This window comes from Malurus melanocephalus, unplaced genomic scaffold, assembly GCF_030028575.1.
Source record: "Malurus melanocephalus ecotype Western Australia unplaced genomic scaffold, MMel_1.1 scaffold_329, whole genome shotgun sequence".
Taxonomy (NCBI): Eukaryota; Metazoa; Chordata; class Aves; order Passeriformes; family Maluridae; genus Malurus; species Malurus melanocephalus.
This window is the reverse complement of record NW_026623561.1, coordinates 362,554-382,260: the sequence shown is the minus strand read 5'-3', so window position 1 is coordinate 382,260 and position 19,707 is coordinate 362,554. Positions and strand designations below refer to the sequence as shown.

Below are 19,707 nucleotides of genomic sequence, written 5' to 3'. Positions count from 1 at the left end.
AGGTGCCGTGGCAGTGAACRCCAGGAATCTTTCTCCAGTGGCCAGCAAAGTGTGAGGGAAACAGGGGTGTCACCCCTCACAGCCACCAGCCCACTGCAAGGTCCTACCTGATTCAGTCCTACAGCTACGATGACCCCAGGTTTATCATAGATGTGACCATACTGAGACTGCCTGGAGTCTAAATGTGTGCCTGGTACATGTCCATTAAATCTGGCAATTGGAATTGAACAGACTTGGAAAACGATGAGCAGAAGGGGATGAGGTGTTTCGAACATGAGTGCTAGTAAAAAAAGCGCAAAACCTCCCCAAACTTTGCTACRGTTACTAAATTTTGAGGAAATTTTGTGAACGTCACATCCAATAACTCAAACATTATTTCAGCTTCAGTGGTTGTTCTACAGTCTGCGAGGAAAACTTCTATTATTTAAGCCAGGGCATTTATTCTAAGAAATGCAGTTGAAATATTCTGCATGCTCCCTTTCCAAGTGCTTTATGCTTTTGGCATGCCCAAGCATCTGYTGAAATGCTCAGAAAACTACCTGTCATAACAAGGAGCCCTCTGTTTGGAGAGGCTACTGGAGGCCACCGACAGAAAGGTCCTGTTCTCACGGGACACACAAGCCAGGTACACCCTCTGCACCACCCATGGCATCAGTGAGGAAGAAAGAGAGCTCTASTGTGCCATAGCTTTCAAGTGTACCTACTGGGAGTTTGGGGAAAGAACTGCAAAAACCCTACAGTGGCASTTTCCTCCAGACCTGGACACTTTAGCAAATATGTTCAATGAACACTGGGCTATAATTTAGGCCTTAGTCTGTCCCAACGCATTCAGGGCTGAGCTCCCACTAATAACGAAGCAGGGAATGACCAAGGACTTAGTGTTCACTCTCAAAACTGCAGACTCTTGAGCCAGTAGGGACTGCTTCCTTAATCATAATGATGTGCCAAAAAATGCCACAGGGAACATCCATATCAGTAAAACCTTTGTGTGTGTGCGTCTGTTTCTGTATGTTGGTATATAATAAAGGCAACAAGTAAATACACCCATTTATGTCTCCAAAAACAATAACAGTAACTACATTTTCTTATCTGACCACTTATCTGATAGCCACGCGGCTTGCAGCAGGTACAGACCGCAGTGCTTATGCTCAGCAATACCTTCCACATTCRTCTGTCCCATTTGTATTCCCAGAACTGATCAAGAATACCTGAGTCAGTCTGGTGAGAATCATTAGAGAGACTCACAAACCCAGGCTGACATAATGGGCTGCTTTCCTTTTTATCCCCATCAATGTTTTGGAGAGTAACTGCAATGCTTTCAAAAATTGTCAAACAGAATAAAACCTATAAAATAGTGACATTTTTAAAGTCAACAATTGTTGCTTKTCTCTTTAAGCTAGAGCTTCGGCRGTACACACCAAGTAGCTTTATTGCTAACTTTCTCAAGCAGCAGATATTTTTTCTTGCAGGAACTGCACATGATGAATGATAAAATGAAACAAATTGTCATGTTTTAAAAGTGTACCTAATATGCAGCCTCAATAAAGTATCATCAGTGAGTGCTCAGTGCTCTTATTTTTTAAAACCAAATTAAAGATCAAGCTCTGTACTACAGAGGAAGTACACAAACATTTTGGGTACTGATTTCAGCTGTTAGCACTGAGCATGCATAAAAATAGTGTCATCAATCTGATTTTCAAGAAAAAGAATTTACTTTGGGCTCCGTAGAAGCACAGAGGACGTAAGCTGCAGCATCATGGGTTTGAACGGCAGGAGGGAAAAGCTGATCTCGCGGGCAATGACTGTCATGTGAAGCGCAGGCACAGGGGCTGAGGTCAGGAGACCAGGGCATCTATTCTGGTGAATGCTGCACAGATCCTGYCCGACCTTCTCCTGGGCAGCCACCGAGCCACCCTGCTGCCAGCTGAAAAAGCCCAGGGATCTGCTGCTGAAGGCTCAGGGAGCCAGCAACCTACACCTCTGGGAAAAAGAGTCAGGAAAAGACAGGCAGAATCCCTGTCTCTTTCCAGCTGTTTGTCTCCACCTTCAAGCTCACACTCTGCAYGTGTATGCATTTTAGTCACTGCCACGTCACCCGTGTGCCCCTGGCTCTTTCCAGATCTCTTGACAGAGGCTTCTGTGTACCTACAAATGAGAGAAGCACATCATCCTGACCAGGATGASCAGGGAACTCTTCCCTTGGCCAGCAACCAGGCAAGCAATACGGGGTGCCAGGTGTCAGAGGAGGCACACAGCTCACCTCCAGACTCCTTGTCAGTGAGTATTCMGGTGTTAAACTTGGTCTCTTGGACRCTCCTGTGRGASCACAAGCCAAGAAAAGAGGAGCATCTTGTTCAAAACAGCAGAGCTGACAGACTTCAGAACCAAAACATGAAACTCAGCAAAACAGAACAACCCCTCAAAAAATAACCTAACAGAAAATAAAACACTGTCTTAGGAGCTGAGGTGACCCTCTGGCTGTGACAGATTTTGATGCACTTCACCTGATGCATCTAAGCAAAAAATAAATAGATGAATAAATTATGGTCTGTGCTATGAAACATGTTACTACCCCATTAGTCCTTCACTTACTTAAAATAAAATTGTAACAGGAATTCCTACAGATTTTTGTGCTACTTTCAGGATTTATTTTTTCCTTCTGAAAGATTTTCCTTGGATTCACTCAAACTCTGTTTTAAGATCCAAATGYAGCCAGAGCTGGACCACAAATAAAAATAAGATGGCTTGCTCCTGCAAAGGGCCAAGCCTGGGCCGAGGACTAGAGCTGGATGGGAGAACAGTGAATGGAAACAGCAGGAGTGTGTTTTATGTGGCACTTTCTAGTGCTGCCACTTGGACCTTAACTCAACAGTGCAGCAAAAGAGCAGCTGTTCACATCATGATGAATAAAGATCTATATAAAACTCCAGCTGCAAATACCCTGAAGAATTATTAATCTTAATGTAATAGAGATGCTGTACACTCATTCACTGGCTCACAAGTAATTTCAGTCTCTATCCAGGGAAAAACGGCCTTCGTGGCTGCTGGCTCTCAGCACAACCATGTCTGTCTAAACAACTGCAAGACACTGCTCCATATTTCTAGGAAGGATTTTCGTCCTCAAAAATACACATACCTAAAATCCAGCCCATGCCTCACTCCTCCTAACACTATCAGACTCACAAGGGGGGATGCCCATCAGAAAAGGAGTTACTAACAGAATGAATTTGTAAGTCCTGGGCACCTTTTTCACTGGGACACTGAGAAATCATTACTGCTCTTATGACATCTTCTACCACAAGACCAAAGAAATGTTCTTCCCCTGATCCTTGTTGCCTCATCATGCTCCAAGGATTATAAATCCAGGTCAGGGGGTAAGTCTAACACAATAGTGTCCTCCCTGAAACTACCCAATCCCTCACTCTACCACGTTTCTACTTAAACATTTGCCCTCAGTATCCATGACATGGATGAGTTAAAAAAAAACAAAACCCTATCACTAGAGCCTCGTAGCAGGAATTTATTACAAGTTCTTATGCAGATACCCCAGACAAGCTCATACTTGTGAAGCTGCCTTTCRTCATGCCACTGACGCACTGCTCGCACCCAGCACACTGCTGTTTGTGGGGAGCACAGCCTGGCCCAGGATCCTCGGGYGTGTGATCAGGGTGATGCCCTTCACCAGCGCCCATCCCAGCCATGCCACAGTGCCACTGCCAACATCCCTCGGTGACTCCTCCAATCCGAGACACACCCTCAATGCCATATTTTCACTCGGTGGCTCACGAGTGCTTCAGCAACTGCATGACTTTGAATTCTCAACCTTGCGATTTTGAGGACAAGGGGGCACCCATCTATCCACAYGAGTAGATAAGGGCCAGTGCTGTTCATCACATCAAGATGAAAATTGGCCTATATGGAACAGGGACAGAGCAGTTTCAGGGATAAAACTTTTGGAGTTCAGAGACACCAGTAAGACAGTATTAGACTAGAAATGACTGTCTTTCCCCTCAATTTTAACTTCTATCCAAATGACATTTATTTAAACTGCTACTGAAGACAGAAAGCTGGGGCTATGTTTAAAGGCTTTATCTCTGTAAATATTTGGAGAGCTATAAATAATGAGCCATAATCAAAATATGAATATTGCACTTACCTTTCTGTTGCCACGAAAATTACTACAGATATACTTCCAATTCTTGATTTCTCTGATTTGCCAAGAACTCATTTAAAGGACCAAGAAAAATCTTATAAGAGACATTTTGCTTTCTAATTAGCCACTGGARTCAAAAGTCACAGCACAGAGCAGGCACTGAAAACCCAGGGGTGGAGACAAAGTATGTACAGCACTAGCGTGATGCACAGCTGTATGCCCCAAGTAAGACTTACTATGATCAGACAGTCCAAGAGTTAAGCCCTGACTGCTCTCTGTGTTTGAGGGAAGGAGGCAGTGGGAAGGGAGGCTGGCTGAAGGTCTGAAATAAACCTCCTCACTTCTTCTGAAAGCCACATGGATACTAATAGATTCCAAATTTCACAGTACTATTGTCCATTTTTGGCTGGTTGTTTTTTCCTTAAACGTAGGAATGAATTAAAAAAGGAAAGCATTTCAAAGCATTCTATAAAAGCGCAGAGCAAGGGTGTCTTAGCACATGAAGGAGCAGTGAGCTGGGCCTGGAGCAATTGACTCCCATCTCCAGCTCTGCCAGAGAGTTTTTGCTTTATCAGAGATCATAACTTGATTAGAGCAGAAAAAAAAGTTGTAATTACTTTTTACATATTTGCAGACTTCTTTATGTTTAATCAATCAGTGCTTCAGCCTCCTCACAAAACAAAAATAGTAAMCACAGTGCCAGGAGGCCAGGTAACCCTTTCCTCACTATGAAAATGCAGCACTAATAGCCCCCTGGTTCCAATCATTGCACAATTTACACCTTTATTCCTTGGGGAATAAGCAGATTGATGCAACCCCACTGCTCTTTGGAGTCMGAGAAGTGCCATCTGCATGTGTATGATCCTCAAGACAGGTTCTGCTTCTGTTGTTTCAACCCTAAAGAAGTGTTGTCATATGCACAAAATTAATAAAAATGCTCTTTGTGACTCCTGTCTCAGAAAGGGGCAGTGGCTCTGCCAGGTCACTCAACACATCCGGTCCTACGCTACTTCCCAAGACACCTTTGATCCACCTGGCGCTACATCTCCGATTACATGTCTTCCACGGAAAGCATCCCAATGCAGCAATAAAAATAGGTCAGGTATATCTTATAGCTCGGAGTCAAGGTTTTGACCTCCAGAATAGTCTGATTAAACTATGAGAAATCTAAGGAGATTGGATTCCACACTGTGAGTTGCTTGAGGGCGATACCATTGGTTGATGTCACTTCTTTTTTTAATTTAAAAAAACCCTAAAACCAAATGGATGGAACAGACAAGACTCTGATCAACGAGCATAACATGAGCTGCTCTGCCACAAGGGCTACAATGAACTAAAAGGTTTGARATCCCCAACTGCAAGTAAATAAAATAAGCATGAAACACTACTAAATAAACTTTCTCAACGTACAGGGACTATTTTCAATCAATCATTCTAAATATTGCCACATTGAGTAACGTTATTTAGCACTAGAATTTCTGACTGGAATASTGACAAGCTAATAAATATCACWACCCTCCTTAARGCCAGTAAKACAGCCAAGTAAAAYRTTGCAAATATATTGACAGCAGAACTTGCCAATAAAAGCTTTACAGAGTAGCTTATCTGCTGGAGGACACCCTGCTGAAGTCAGTGCAGCAGGATGCCAGGGCACAATTGAGAATTGAGGAGGATGCTGAGTGTCACAACTTCTCCTTTGAAGAGAGGCATGATGTGCAGGTGATGGTGACCAGGACCTGTGTTTTTACACCCAAACCAAGACTGTGTCTTTATCAACCTGCTGACATCAAACATGAGGCTCCAGTATGGGTCAAAGTCCCAAGCCACAGGTAGAAATGCCAAGGTCTTAAAAGGCACTGCTCTTCCCAGTCATACTCAAGCCTTACCTGGTTATCCAACCCAAGAAGAACATCTCAGTCTTGGCAAACTGGTCAGACATTAAAGCCTGCTGAATACAGTAAGAAACAATTGTACACAAGACATCCAGTGAGAAGAAAAAGTGGGAAACCATGTGATTCATGCCACCTAACTTTTAAACATGCAGGCTGGACAACAAGAGGGTCTAGTCACCTTGGCTCCTGTCACAGCCAGCAAAATGAGACAGGCACTCTGAAGGTGTGACTGACCCAAGCAGCTTCAGATGTTCACATCAGAATAAAATTAATAGCTCGCTCAACTCTACACCGACAAGCCTTCCCCTGATTACAGAGAGAAACTCAGGCAATTAGTTCAGCAGCAGACACATAATAAATCCTAAAATGTGGACTTGCCCCTGTCACCTGCCCAGGCTACAGTTCAAAGCATGAGTGTCCCATGAACCCAGGACAGCGCTGTGAGGCACATGCTGTGCTTATCCCGAAGAGGCATGGAGCAGAGCTCTGGGGGAAGGTCCCTGCAGAGGCAGAGCCCACCACAGACATGCCACTCTACCCTTCACCATTGGGCGTTCTGTTTTGGGCAGCTGCTCACAGCTTTTCAGAGGGGCCAGGAGACCATTGCGTCAGACAGTGCCACTTTGCAGCCTTTTCCCTCTCAGAGAGAAAGATCAAAGTCAGCTCCACCACACCTTAAATTCAGTGCTTTGGCTTCTCCACCCTGCCTTTGAGGGCCTGCTTAACCCTGGTCCTGGAGTCATCCAGTCCACAGGCTGGGCAAGAGGCGGTCACACCTGGACACTCGACCAGCCCGCTCCACAGCCTCCCTGCTGGTGCCAGCGATGGGGTACCCATGCTTCCCTCCCTGCCCCAGAAGGGTGTCACAAAGCAGCAGCTCATTTCCCTGCAAAGACTGCACCAACTGCCCCTAGTCCCAGCAGCACTCCCRACCTCTGCTGTGGAGCACATGTGAAATTCTGGAGCACCATCACCTACAGTTTCAGTGGCCTTGCTGTTGCMATTGTTTAAAATTGGACTGCATACTAAAATCATAATAAAAACAGAATCCTGAGCCCTAYTCCTGCTAATGAGCACTTTTTACATTAAATTCAAACATGTCTTACACACCTTTTTCTACTACGAAAACAGAAAAGAGAATTTGATAATAATTGGAGAGCCCACRGGCCAAATTTCATCTTATTTTTATTTTTACTCAAATGGGAGGAAGAAGAATGCTTTTACCCACCAGGCTATTTTTCCTACAAACATCTGCTACTACAGACAGGCTTCCAGGTTAATGCTGCCCTGTGATTAGAGCAACTACCCCTGTAAAATCTATTTGAGCTTAGAGTTTCAGGGATTTCATTTAGGACAGCAAAACTACAGAGCCATAGCCCAGCTCCACTATTGCCACTGCATCGCCTTGTTCTTTGCAAACCCTCTCCAGCCTGCCCTCCATCTCAGCTGGGGCTCTTGCAGCCAGCAGTGCGGCTATGTCAGTCCACATATTTTAAGGTTTTCCTCACAACWGTGAGAGATTAGAAAATGAGGCTTTGATGTATTCAGGACATGTGCTTGAGATTACTTGTGCACCTAGATGCTAGCACATGTGTCTGCAAGTTGTGGTATAAATTTGTTTGTCCCTGGAAGCTCAAGTTTGCAGCTATGGGTGGAGTTTGTGTACAATTCTACCATGGTAYGCCAAACTGTGGTTAGTAACACTCTATAACCCATATTCAGTAAAAATATTGGAGTCTATATTGAAAAATATTATATTATTGGTGAATAAGAGCTACAGCACATGAGGACCCTATAATGAAAAATACATCACCACAAAAGAGGTGGTTGAAAATTAATTTGAAACTCATTTAGAAAATTATTTCAGGATAATTAAGGATTGATTAAAAAAAAAGCCATCTACAATTTTTATTTTTTTGCGACTGCATATTCAGACCAATTTTATGAGTTCCTGCACTGATGGGGAGAGATTTACATATTTTATGTAACTTTTTTTTTTATTCTGATATGACAGGCACTATCCAAATATTCTTGTACACATAAACAAGACTGATCCATGCTGCACAGTGTTACAACCAGACTAAATACCCTTCATTGAACAGGAGGTTACAAGAGGTGCAAGAGGAGGCAGGATTTTTGGGGGGTTTTACCTTTTTTTTTCAACAAGTGACATCTTCTGTGAACTTCTCCAAGATGAAACACCAAATTGACCCATACCAGATACACTTCTTCAGCACTTCMCAATTTTTAGACATCCTATTCCTGCTCAAGTCAGTAAGAGTTTTACAGCTAAATCTAACCCTGCATGCTTTGCCAATTTTCTCTGGTGATTTTGTCTTAGAAATGCAGACACATGGTACATATATACCAATGGGACTGTATTAAAAGCCACAGCAGGTAGAATGTAATACAGCCCAGACAAGTTTTGTTTTTGACTCTCTTCATAATCAAAGCTATGYACAAAGCACAGTGAGGCACAGTAAATAAAGACATTTCACACAGRCAAGCATGAAGATCTTCCAAAACAAAGAAAATTAAATTATCTTTCAACTAAAGAACACTCTGCATTGAAAGCCTAAATGAGCAGTTCTAATTAAAACCATGCTGTGAATCTCCTACTTTCCACCAGAAAAAAATCAGCTAGTATTTGTGCATGTACAGCCACCCTCCAAAACCAGTCAAGCAGCTTTCCAGACAAATAATGCAAGACACAGCATCCCAGAGCTGCGAAACATATTGAAATTATTCCCATAGCAATCATAACAACAACACGTCAGGCCAGGATATGCAGGGAGGGGGTGGCAGCAGCAGCTCAGCCCCTCACCGTTCGCACAGCATCCATCCCTTGCTCCACGTCCATCCCTCTGCCCCATAGCTGCATCCAGTGCCCGCTGCCCTGTGCATCCGTGCTCGCCTTGGCAATGGTTGGTCCCCTCCAGAAAAGGCACTCACATCCCTTCTCTGCCAGTGTTCAGGAGCAAAGCGTGACATCCCAGCGTGCGCATGCAGGAGAGCCAAAATGCTGGTAGTCCTGGCTGCCGGCGAGCACAGGCAACACGGTGCAAGCCCTGCCCTGGCTCCTTAATCCTGACATGTCGCAATCATCTTAGGCTCAGGTGTCTCTGCTTGCCTTGCTAAACCAAGCAGCCGCCTCGGGTGAAAATGCTGAGAAGGGGATGAAAACTCGGCACCAACCCTCTGCGCGTGAGCTGCACCCAGGCTGCATGCACAGCTCCTCTGAACAGCTCTCCACACACAAAACGTGATCTCTCTCCCACCCTGCTCCCTTCTAGCTATTTATCTGTGCAGTCACGATGCGCTCCGGGCTTCCCAARGGCAAGCCACTGTCCTTGCATGGGCAGAGAGCCGAGGGGACAGGAACGTGTGGCTTATTAAGCACAGCAAGCGTGGGCATCCATGTCCTGTGCTGAACATGCATGACATGCTGMTAACTGCTGTTCTCATCTAGGCACAGGGACAGAAAGCAGCTAAATATAGCAGACTGCACTGAACAGTCTAAACTACAGGCTTAGATGACATGAAGGAAGGTACAGTTTGCCCAAAGACAGAGGAAAGCAATGGGAAGATTTTGGACAGCGATTGAAAGCTTGGCTCAAGTATCATCATGCCTGACTTGCTATCAAGACATCCAGTAAAAKATGACTTCATGACCATTACATTGGACAGGCACGCTGGGGGCAGTATGAGATGCAGTCATCCCAAGGGATCCCAAAAGGGACTGAAGASAGACAAAAAGGAGAATCCAGTTGGTAGCATTCACTTGAAAACCACCAGAAGGAAGGAGCAATATACAGGGAGCTTGCAACTGATGCCCAAAAAGCATCTGATTTTTTAAGAGGGAAAACTTAGCAGGTCACCTGAAAAGCAGCAGAGAGGCCTGCAAGAACAGAATGCAGCCACTGCAACTTGCTCCCCTTTATGATGCTATTTCTGGACAGCTGGCAGCCCCATACACTCACAACTGACACCCAATCTCTTTTAACACCCATGGCAAGGCAGTGAAAGTGCCTTCCTCCAGATTGTGCAGCTGAGTAACATGGATAACAATGCATTGCACAATTAATTGCCATTAATCAATGTATTCTTGCTTGGTAGAAAATGTAAGCACAAAGTCAACATTTAATCTCATTTTATGAAAGTTTAAGGATGTATTTAAGTGCTTGGTTTTACTTTAACAAATCGGTCTGCTTCATCTCTTTTACATTTCTTCACCCTCACRTTACACAGAACTGGACCAGCAGAATTTCTACATGTCTCTGCTTGAAAGACAGGTGTTTGCCAATGAAGGCAGGGACCCTGGTGGATATGAGCCCTCTTCCCTCTGAATTATTATAGCTTTGAAAATCAWGGGCTTTCAGGCAAGAATATGGGGAAAAGGGAATAACAGTTTTTACTAATATGTATARCAAGGTGAAACAAGTAACAACAACGATAGCAATAACCAACCCAGCCACAAACCCAGTGACAGCCTCACACAGAGACACAGCCTCCCCTTTGGTGCAGTTACAGTCCCAGTCGGCAGAGGCGCTATTGGCTCCCAGCCGGGCAGGGCGTGTGCAATTCCCCGGCGGCTGCAGGGGGCGCTGTGGCGCGGGTCCCGGATGGCTCAGATCTCCCAGTGGCCAAGGACGGGCATAACCCGGCAAAGATGGATGGAGAAGAGTTCCCTTAAAAATTCACAGGGGAAAACGCTGATCCTGGTGCTCCCTCTGGATAGCAAGAAACCTCAGAACAGCCAGATGGGCAAAAGATGAGCAGAATCCTGCGGCTGTAGACAGGATGCAGCAGAACTCGACCACTGCAGCAGGAATCCGAGGGGCCCTGGTAAGGCATGGGGGCAGAAGATTACAGTGCAGCGAACAGGAACCGATGACCAGACGCTGGGTTCTACAGCAGCAGCAAGCTCTCTTCCGCAGGCAGCAGGTCCACCATCCTCCCCCAAGCCAAGCAGGGCAGGAAGTGAAGCTCTCCTCCGCCCTACACACACACACACACACACACACGTCCGCCCCGAGTCCAAAACTCCCGTGAGAACTTCCCTCTCTCCAAAGAGAAGAAAAAAACCAAACTGCCAGGCAGGAGGAGTGCCTAAGGAGACCCTTGGGCCCCACCTAGGGCACAGCTTCTTCTTTCCCCAATTGCCCAGCCATCAGAAAATTCCCCAAGAAAGGAAACAAAAGGAGAAACCTTAACCCACAACACTACATCAGTAGGATTGCAAGKGGTGAGGGAGCACTTTTCTTTCTCATGAAGACTGTGGGTTTTGACCAGGATTCACATTTGGCTGCAACACCACTTATCAATGTCCCAAAAGGCAAAATTCACTGGGGGAGTCTCCAGTGTCTGTACTACCCAAAACACATCCACACTGTGCCTGCAAGGGCTGTTTACTGCATTTGAAACCTAGGCAGCAGACTCTTAAATCCCAATGTGCATAACGTCTGCATGCAAACCAAAAGCAGGAGTTCCTCTGCTTTATTGGGTAGTGAAACATTAAAAACAGGTGTTTAAAAACTGTATTATAAATCTGTCTGCAACCTATATTATTTTTACCATGTGTAAGTAAATTGATTACTAGCATGTTTTAACTGTTTCAGTGAAAATWTGCAACTCCTGCTAAATTATTTCTTAAACATGTGGAGGGAGGAGAAAGTTTATTAGATTTCACTGCACTGACAGCAAGCAACAAATTTTACTTCTGTGTATGTATATAGCAGATGCYGTAATGGATTATCTCCCTTTCACAGCATGTAGCAAAGAAGATTTTGAGCTGTTCTTTACAAAGAAAGAAATTATAAACTCCTGCTCATAATGAAAGATGCAATGTACTTTGAGAGAGCGACTGAGTACTTTGACACCATATTTTCCACTGATTCAGCCTGTTAGTTTAAATAATGACTAATTAAAATGGAAAATCTGCATTATAACCACATATACTAACATTCCAGATCACAAGGTGTGTTACAGACATAATTTTTTATTCTTCTTACACATGAAATATTAGAAAGTATAAAACMAGAAATTCCAATGGAGTTAGGTTGGTATGAAAGGGATATGAAATATGAACTGGCCCCAGTAGATCTTCATACAGAATGCAGACAACATAATTTTCATTATATATATTTTCTGTAATTTGAAGTACCAAGAAAAAAAAAACGTTTGCCCTGAGATATTAGTTTTAGGAATATAGGACAGGTGTCTAGTTGCCAAAGCAGACTTGTAAAAAATTAATCACCTGCCTCATGCAGGTTAGCAGTATTTGGCAGGTAGGTTAGCTCAGCTCATAATGAAGCATCTGGCTTCTGGTAAAGCTGCATTTTAATTTTAACTGTGTTTTATTTCAGATTTCAGGTGCATGTTAATGTGCAATAATCCGGCAGGTCTGGAGCAGATTTGTTGATTGATAATCTTGGTGTAGGTCTTCTCAGCTGCAATCAAAACTAAGTCAAATGACAGCTGTAGTTCATGCCCAGACCACAGCCTCACATATCACCTGAAGCGCCCTGAAAAGCTATTTTAAACCCAGTTGTCAACACCCCACACATCCAGTCTTATTTTCTCAAAAATGTCTAAACTAAGAGTCAGCAAACCCCTAAGTATGTGCTTGAATTAAGCAGGCTAACCCATCTAACTTCAAAGAGTGCCCCAATACTGCTTTGAATGTAATTTGGGGTTTTGTTGGTTTTTTTTTTTTGTTTTTTTTTTTTTTTTAATTAAGGTCTGGTAATTTGAGGCAAGCAAAAGATCTACACATGTTGTATTTTTCCTTAGAAAAGTGGGTACCCATTCCTAGCACTACTGGTAGCCTCTTCTGGCTAACCAGAAGCATCTGCAGCTTCATCTCTGCCTCCTGATTCTGTGAAAGAGCAAGAGATATGGCATCTGCAGCTTTTAGCAGGAGGGATGCAATAYTAAGCACAGGACAAAAATATGGAAMGGGCAAGAAAAAGTATCACACTGTAGCAGTCAAGGATGAGTCCTGATTCCTCCCTGAAAAGTACACATTTTGGAGGTAATGATGATGGATCACCCTTTCAGACAACATGCAGAAAAAACCTCTGTCCACAAAGCAAGCAGCTCCCCAAGTTAAAAGGATGCAACACAAGGCCTGAGGAAAAGTAAATGAGGAATCACAGAGGAATAAGACATTAATGTTCTGTCTTTCTTGACCTCGCAGAGACTTCTATCACACTGGTTCCAGACACTCAGGGTGCGAGTGCTGCTGGTCACCAAAACCAGCCTGACAAGGAAAGCAGGAGGTATGGCTCTATGAGCAGTGGTGGAGACAAAGATGATAAAGAGGAAGCCTCTGCTTCCTCCCTAATCCCTCTCTAGATCTTTGCCCTATCAACTGGCACCAGAGGACAGCTAGAAAATACCCCACACAGTGGCAGCAGTGCCACTGACTCCCTTGTTGCAAAGAAAGAGGCAGAAAGGAAACCAGGAGAAGCCTATGAAAAGGAAAGTCAGGACCTGATATCATYAACCCCTTTCCCAAGGGAATGCAGACAGTACCAGTGGAGGAGTGGCAATGCCCTCCTCTCTCAAGSCCACAACCAACTTCTGCTTTGCCTGCAGCCACTGAGCCCAAATTGAAGGCACAACTACAGCTAAAGTCTTCAGGCTGGAAAGCCAGACTGAATATTGGCATCTCAACAGCTGGGATATGTACGGCAGCATCCATTGTGCTGAGCATGGGTGAGGTATCATTTTTAACAGAGAGCAGAGTGCATCCCCCAAGCACTGGCTGATGGAAACTTCGTTTTTCATTTGTAAARGGCCGTTGCACCAAACAGCAGAGGCCTGTCCCCAGGATGGCTCATAAATCAGAGCTGAAGTTGCATTTTCAGGGTCATGAAATCTTCTCCGGCTGACAGCAGCGCACTTTCTGGGATGGCTCCCTTCTGGACTTACCCYTCCTCAGGGAGGCCACAGGCTAATGTTACAGCTGTGCTTGTGGAGCTACTTTGTGGGACCAGCTTCATATGAATCCCAAAAATGAGAAATCCCCTCCTTTCCAAAACATGCTCTCCTAACAAAAAAAAACCTCACATGATGAAAAGCTTCCAGTGGGCATTCTTCCATTTGCTGGATTTATAGAAGCAATAGCAGCCTTAAAACATCTGCCAAATCATTCTACTTTTCAGTTTTGATTATCTGTCTGCTAGTTTGAGGTTTAGCTTTAACTATACAGATGCAAGAAGTGAGAAAGCCATTCAGCTGAGATTTATTCTTAAGAAGAACCGGCTGTCTAAAACAAGGCTATAAAGTGTAGGCTCCCTGTCTGGTTGGTTGTGTGATTGCGTGGCTTTGTGCTATTAATTGCAACCTGGCTAACAGGTGCTTGTCAATGTCTTTATATGACCACCATAAGGAAGTATTATATTTCCATCTGAACAAAAGGGTGATGCTGCCTTCTAAAAACAAGTGAAGAGCAGCACAGAGACAAAGTCCACTGTGGCATGATGAGTTGAATCACTGTTTACTAATGAGAACRTGCCCTCTGCTCTGCTCTATTAGACCCAGAGAGGGAAGGGGAAAGTAGCTAACACTGTTTTTTTCCACATCCTCTCCTCTTGGTCAGGTATCAGATGGCCATGAGCTGGACCCACTAGGGGCTGTTTTTCCTTTCTAATCCCCTTTAAGCAGCTCTGCTGCTTAAAACAAACTCGCAGCGGTGGGGGACCCTTGCCAAGGAAAGCGCTTATGGACACACTGCAGGTCCCATACAATGAGATTCACCATAGGTTCACTCCTGCTGTGCAGCACCAGAGCATTGCTGCAAAGGACTTGGCCTGCTCTGTCTCTTGGCCTGTCTTCCTCTTGGCTTACTTATACCTTCAAGTTCTTCCTGTCATCAACAGTGACCACCTTCCCAGTCTTCTCCTTTACCTATTCAGTTGTGTCTTCTTCCCACCTTGCCTGCCGGTTATCACAGGACCGTCTGACCTCACTCTGTTGGGTGTGTGTGAAGCCAGGTGTGAGAGGTGTYGATGCCCCCTGAAGTTACAGTGCTTTGGTCAACAAGGCTTTCTGTTCCCCGAGGGGTCTGTGAAAGGTATCCAGAGCTTATGGCTCTGAAGATGAAAGGGCTCTGACAGATACCTGTGGTGGCCAGCACCTGCACCGGAACCTGGTGCTTATTATCCCAAAGCAGCAAAACCAACTGATCCATGGGAAGCAAACAATAACATGCTCTATGTGTTAGTGAGGCACACAAATAACTCAGGGGCATGCTGGTGCCTAATCATCATGATGTGGAAAGGCACAAAAAAATACCAAGGCACTGATTGCCTTAGAGGAGAGTTGGATACTTGTACRTAATAAGGGGATTTAAAAATCCCAACATATGCCTCCAGGCCTTTGAAAATCAGACCCAAAATATCTACTTAMGATCTTGTCAAGAAAGGACACAGACTACTCTTGTGAGCAAATGTGGCWCAGACAACATTTTGACTACGTAAATCAGCAGAAAAATTATTGTGTTTTGCCTGTAAAATGAGGGAGCTCAGACTATTCAGCTGTTCACAGGTTCAGATCAAATTTCATATTGGAGCACAGGAGCCATACACAACCTCTACCACCTCACTGCATAATGGCACAGTGAAAGGCAAGGCAGCATTTACTGTACATTCCATAAACTTGATTTTTCAAGAAAAAAACCCCCAAATTCTGGATAGTACTAGTTACTTAGATWAAAAAGGAAAACCCATACAACTTTTCTTTCCCTTTTCTGACCAATTTATCTACTTCATGCAAGGAGTGATCYTGAAGAGAATTCCTGGCATATATTGTGTCAAAAACTTAATAATAATCATGGCTTTTGAATGTGCTTACTAGACTACTCTGTGCATTTGAATATTTTCTTTCATCACTGAGTACAATCTTCTGTGGGAGTACATTATGCCCTTTAATTAAACATTCTTGAGTATTTGGATTTTATCTCAYGGATACACCACACCCTGCTTGTAAAAATTCCATCTCAGGCAGTCAAAGTGCTTGACTTATTTCAAAGATGAGCTATTAATTAGAATATCTACAGACCATATATTTATAATCTGGTGCCATCCCTCCCTAGGGAGCCCAAACTTTTATCTGCTGAATTACTTACCTGCAGCTGAAACAGAGACATCGCTGGCTGGAATGCAAACCCCATCTTGTGTAACTCCTCACCACCACTCTCAAAATAAAGAATGGGAGATAGGTCCAAACAGAGGACATTTTTGAGAGGTTCTGGATGCAAACCCCTTGAATTAAATTCAYTTCACATAAAATGGGGCTGTAGCTATGTAAAGCTGTGAGTTTCCTAAAGTACCTATTCACCCCACCTTGCTTTGTTCAAAAAATCCGCACCCCAGCCGTGAACTCTTGAGAAGGAGTAGGTGCCAGCAGGATGCTAACAGACAGGATTTTGCTCCTCAGAGTGGTCCCAGGTTTAACTTTCACCTGACACAACACGCAGCTTCACAGTGCCTAATGCCAGCCAGGCACYGTCCATGTTCTGACTCAGAGGTGGGAGTGCTCCAGTCTGAAATCACCAAAGGCAACAGCAACTTGCAAAATACCTCCCCAAGCCAAGGGGTGAAAGCCAGTGCCAGCCGTGAGCTCACCAGCACCGCTCCCCAGCACCACTCACTTGCCAATCCTCTGCGGCATTTTTAGCTCGCTAGGCGCGCCAGCTCATCCCACTCTCCAAACGTTTAGCAATGGGGAGCAGTGATAGCTTGGAGCTGCCATGGCAGCCAAACACCCAAACAGGCAAAAGCAAAATGTGAGAGAGAGGAATATTGTGTTACCAGGCTCATGAGCCTCCACAGGCAACTTGAAGCGCTCCAAACCGTACGGTTCCTAAGTGCTGCCATTCCACAGRAGGAAATTCACAGGAAATCCTGCTGGCATGAAATATGCCTGGGACATGGCCTGCAGSAGCTTCCAGTGAGCAAGTCCCATGCAGATGATGCAGAGATGACAAGGAGGAAGTGGTGGACATGACTGCTGCCACAGGAAGCCTCCAGCACCCACCAGGCTTGCCCTTTGCATGGGTCAGAACGAATTCCTCAGGCAGTCTGCCATGCTCAGTTCTGCCTGCCCCTTCCCATACCCAGGTTAGGGAGGGAAAAGCAATCTCATACAGTGATGACATTCCACACAGTATCAGATCCTTAGCTTTACACGTGGCCCTCTCAAGCTCCACAGAAAAGTCACCAGCCTGGAGGAGCCGAGGAAAAAATTGGTCTCCAACCTTGGACTTCATGTCACACCCACGAGAGACTTGTGCCCCACTACACCGCTGCTCTCCTCAACCAGCATGCTTGCCTCAGAAACCTTTGATCTTCAGACATTCCACCTCCTAAAACAGGAGATGGATCAGCAGCAAGGAAGCTAATGTTGCCTGGAAAAAATAGATAAACCTGCTCTGGCTGCAGAGAAAGCAACCTCCTGGCAATTTTGCTTGGGAACCATGCCATGAACAGCGGATGCTTTCTGGATTTACTTCTCCTCTGCCTTAGCATGTCCAACAGATTTGTGGAGGTATTAATGTGAGAACATCTCCTAGTTTGGGAAGCAAGATGCCAGTGAGAGGGGGTTTGAAACAGAGAAGAGACCGAAACAGAGAAGCAGAGAGAGAGRAGAGATTTCTTCCATATTCTCTTCCTGTTAAACAAAAAGGGGAAGAGCTTTTACAACAGCAGAATTAAAGCAAGTTTCCCCAAAGTACCAACACAAAAAAGGCCTGGGAAGAAAAGTAATACAAAAGGGTAGTAGAAGAGGTCAGAACAATTTTATGAGTGTTTTCCCTGAGTCAAGAGAATAGAAAATCTCAGAAATAATAAAGAGAGAAAAGCTTGATCCAAAATCACCTGAAGATTCTCAGATTCTGTTTGAACTTACAACTGTTTGGACTTCAGAATGTGGGGCTCTTTCTGTATAACACTGTGGGATCAATCAAACCTGACCCAAACAGCTGCAACATCTGGAAGTAYGTTGATTCAGAGATGCATTCTGCAGGTTTTGTCAGTCACCAATCAGAAGTTATTGCCTAGATTTTCTGGTCCTCCATTTATTTATACATAGTTTTGTTTTTCAGGTACTTCTTTATTTATAAGTACTTAATAGTCTCTTATAAAAATTATTCATAAATACTTCCTTTCTTTTTGGAAGTACTTTTAATCCATCTGTCTRTTCACCTCTGGTCTAAATCAGAAGCCTTTATGCATTTCTTCGAACAGATAACTGACCATSATGGCAATGTCAGCACAGAGAAGCTTTTTCTGCACCTCTTTATGTTTCTGTTCTTTTTGGAGAAAAGAATGTTCAGATTGTAATAAAAGGAGTGAAAAATACATTAATCCTTATTAAGCCAGTAGAGCCGGTTGACAGTGCTGAGGCTGTCTGCTTCCTCCACTCTCCCTTCATGCCCTTCTGTAATTTCCTCTCTCTCTTCTGACACTTGTTTGTGTTTGGAAGCAGCACATTTGCTCCTGACAGACCGGGACAGGGAATGAGAGGGGAAATGTCTGGACACATCTAGTCCAATTAAATGCTGGCATCACATTCAGTCTTTCCAAAAAGCACGTAAGAAACTGTAAGTCCAAGCTGGCCATTGCAAATTGATGCCTCCACATTTGCATTTCCTTGCATCAAGCCTCAAACCGAGCAGGCATTGTCAAAAGCCTGTCTGCCACAAGCCCCTCTTTAATACCATTCACAAATGTTCTGCTAAAACCTTTCAACTTCCAGCAGACAACTTCCATAATCCCATGTCAGTGACGAGTTCTGGCAGAGCTAAACAGCAAGCTGTGTTTGCTGCCTACATCTCTCCTCACTTTCCTTTTCCACTTGCGGCAGCAGCACACATTTGCACAGCAGCATTCTGTGCCCAGTGTCATCCCAGCCTCGCACCGCTCCTTCCAAAAYGTGTTTGCTAACAGGGGTTTACAGCAAATAAACAAACGTGCGCAGCCCGGCACGTGTGGTGCGTACATCATCTTGAGCCATCCGGGCTTTCAACAAGCCACTGCTTGCACAGCACGGCTTGTGGCACAGGCCCAAGCAGCGTGAGCATGGCAGCAGTGCCCTGGCATCCACGGGTCCTGTGGCATCTGGGCAGCCAGAAAACCTGGGCTCTGATGCACAGTGGGTCACAACCCTGACGGGTGGCTCTGGGAGTTTAACTGCTGGGTCAGAAAGCAGCGGCTGAGGAGGGACAGGCACTGTCTCCCACTYTCTCCCACTACTTTTCTTTTTGTGTTTTAGACAACTAAATCTTGTTCTTCCCACTCCTGAGTGAAGCCCTTTAAAAATGAATGAGACTACTCATATAAACGAATTAAGGGTCAGTTTGGAGTGTTATTAAATTAAATGCTTTATACAGAGTAACTGAAGAGCTTGGTAGAATCCATGAAACTAGATTCAGACCTCAGATGCTTTCCAGAGCTGCTGGAASGGTTTTGGGAACTGAAGAGACTCTAAAAGCCTTTACTCAGAACTCACTGCAACATCCAAATCAGCGACATACTTCTACATCACGGCTACAGCTCTGCAATCCAACATGCATTCACAGTTKTGATTAGATCCAACTGCAAGTTAAGGACTAAATGTACTGAGGCACATCCCCAGCTGATTTCAGTATAAACTGCA

The 19,707-nt window shown here is 44.5% G+C and overlaps 1 protein-coding gene across 8 annotated transcripts in view; it reads right to left on the bottom strand.

Annotated features, from left to right (window-relative positions):
- Window positions 1–19,707, bottom strand: part of NFATC1 (nuclear factor of activated T cells 1) — a 111,581-nt gene that overhangs the window by 71,935 nt on the left and 19,939 nt on the right. Inside the window, exon 1 of one of the 8 annotated variants that reach the window (XM_057377881.1) lies at window positions 8,998–9,113. The exons of 6 other annotated variants lie outside the window; for them this stretch is intronic. In XM_057377881.1, coding sequence (XP_057233864.1) covers window positions 8,998–9,036 — 39 coding nt within the window. In that variant the 5' untranslated portion in view covers window positions 9,037–9,113. One more of the 8 variants, XM_057377880.1, reaches the window with a different exon arrangement.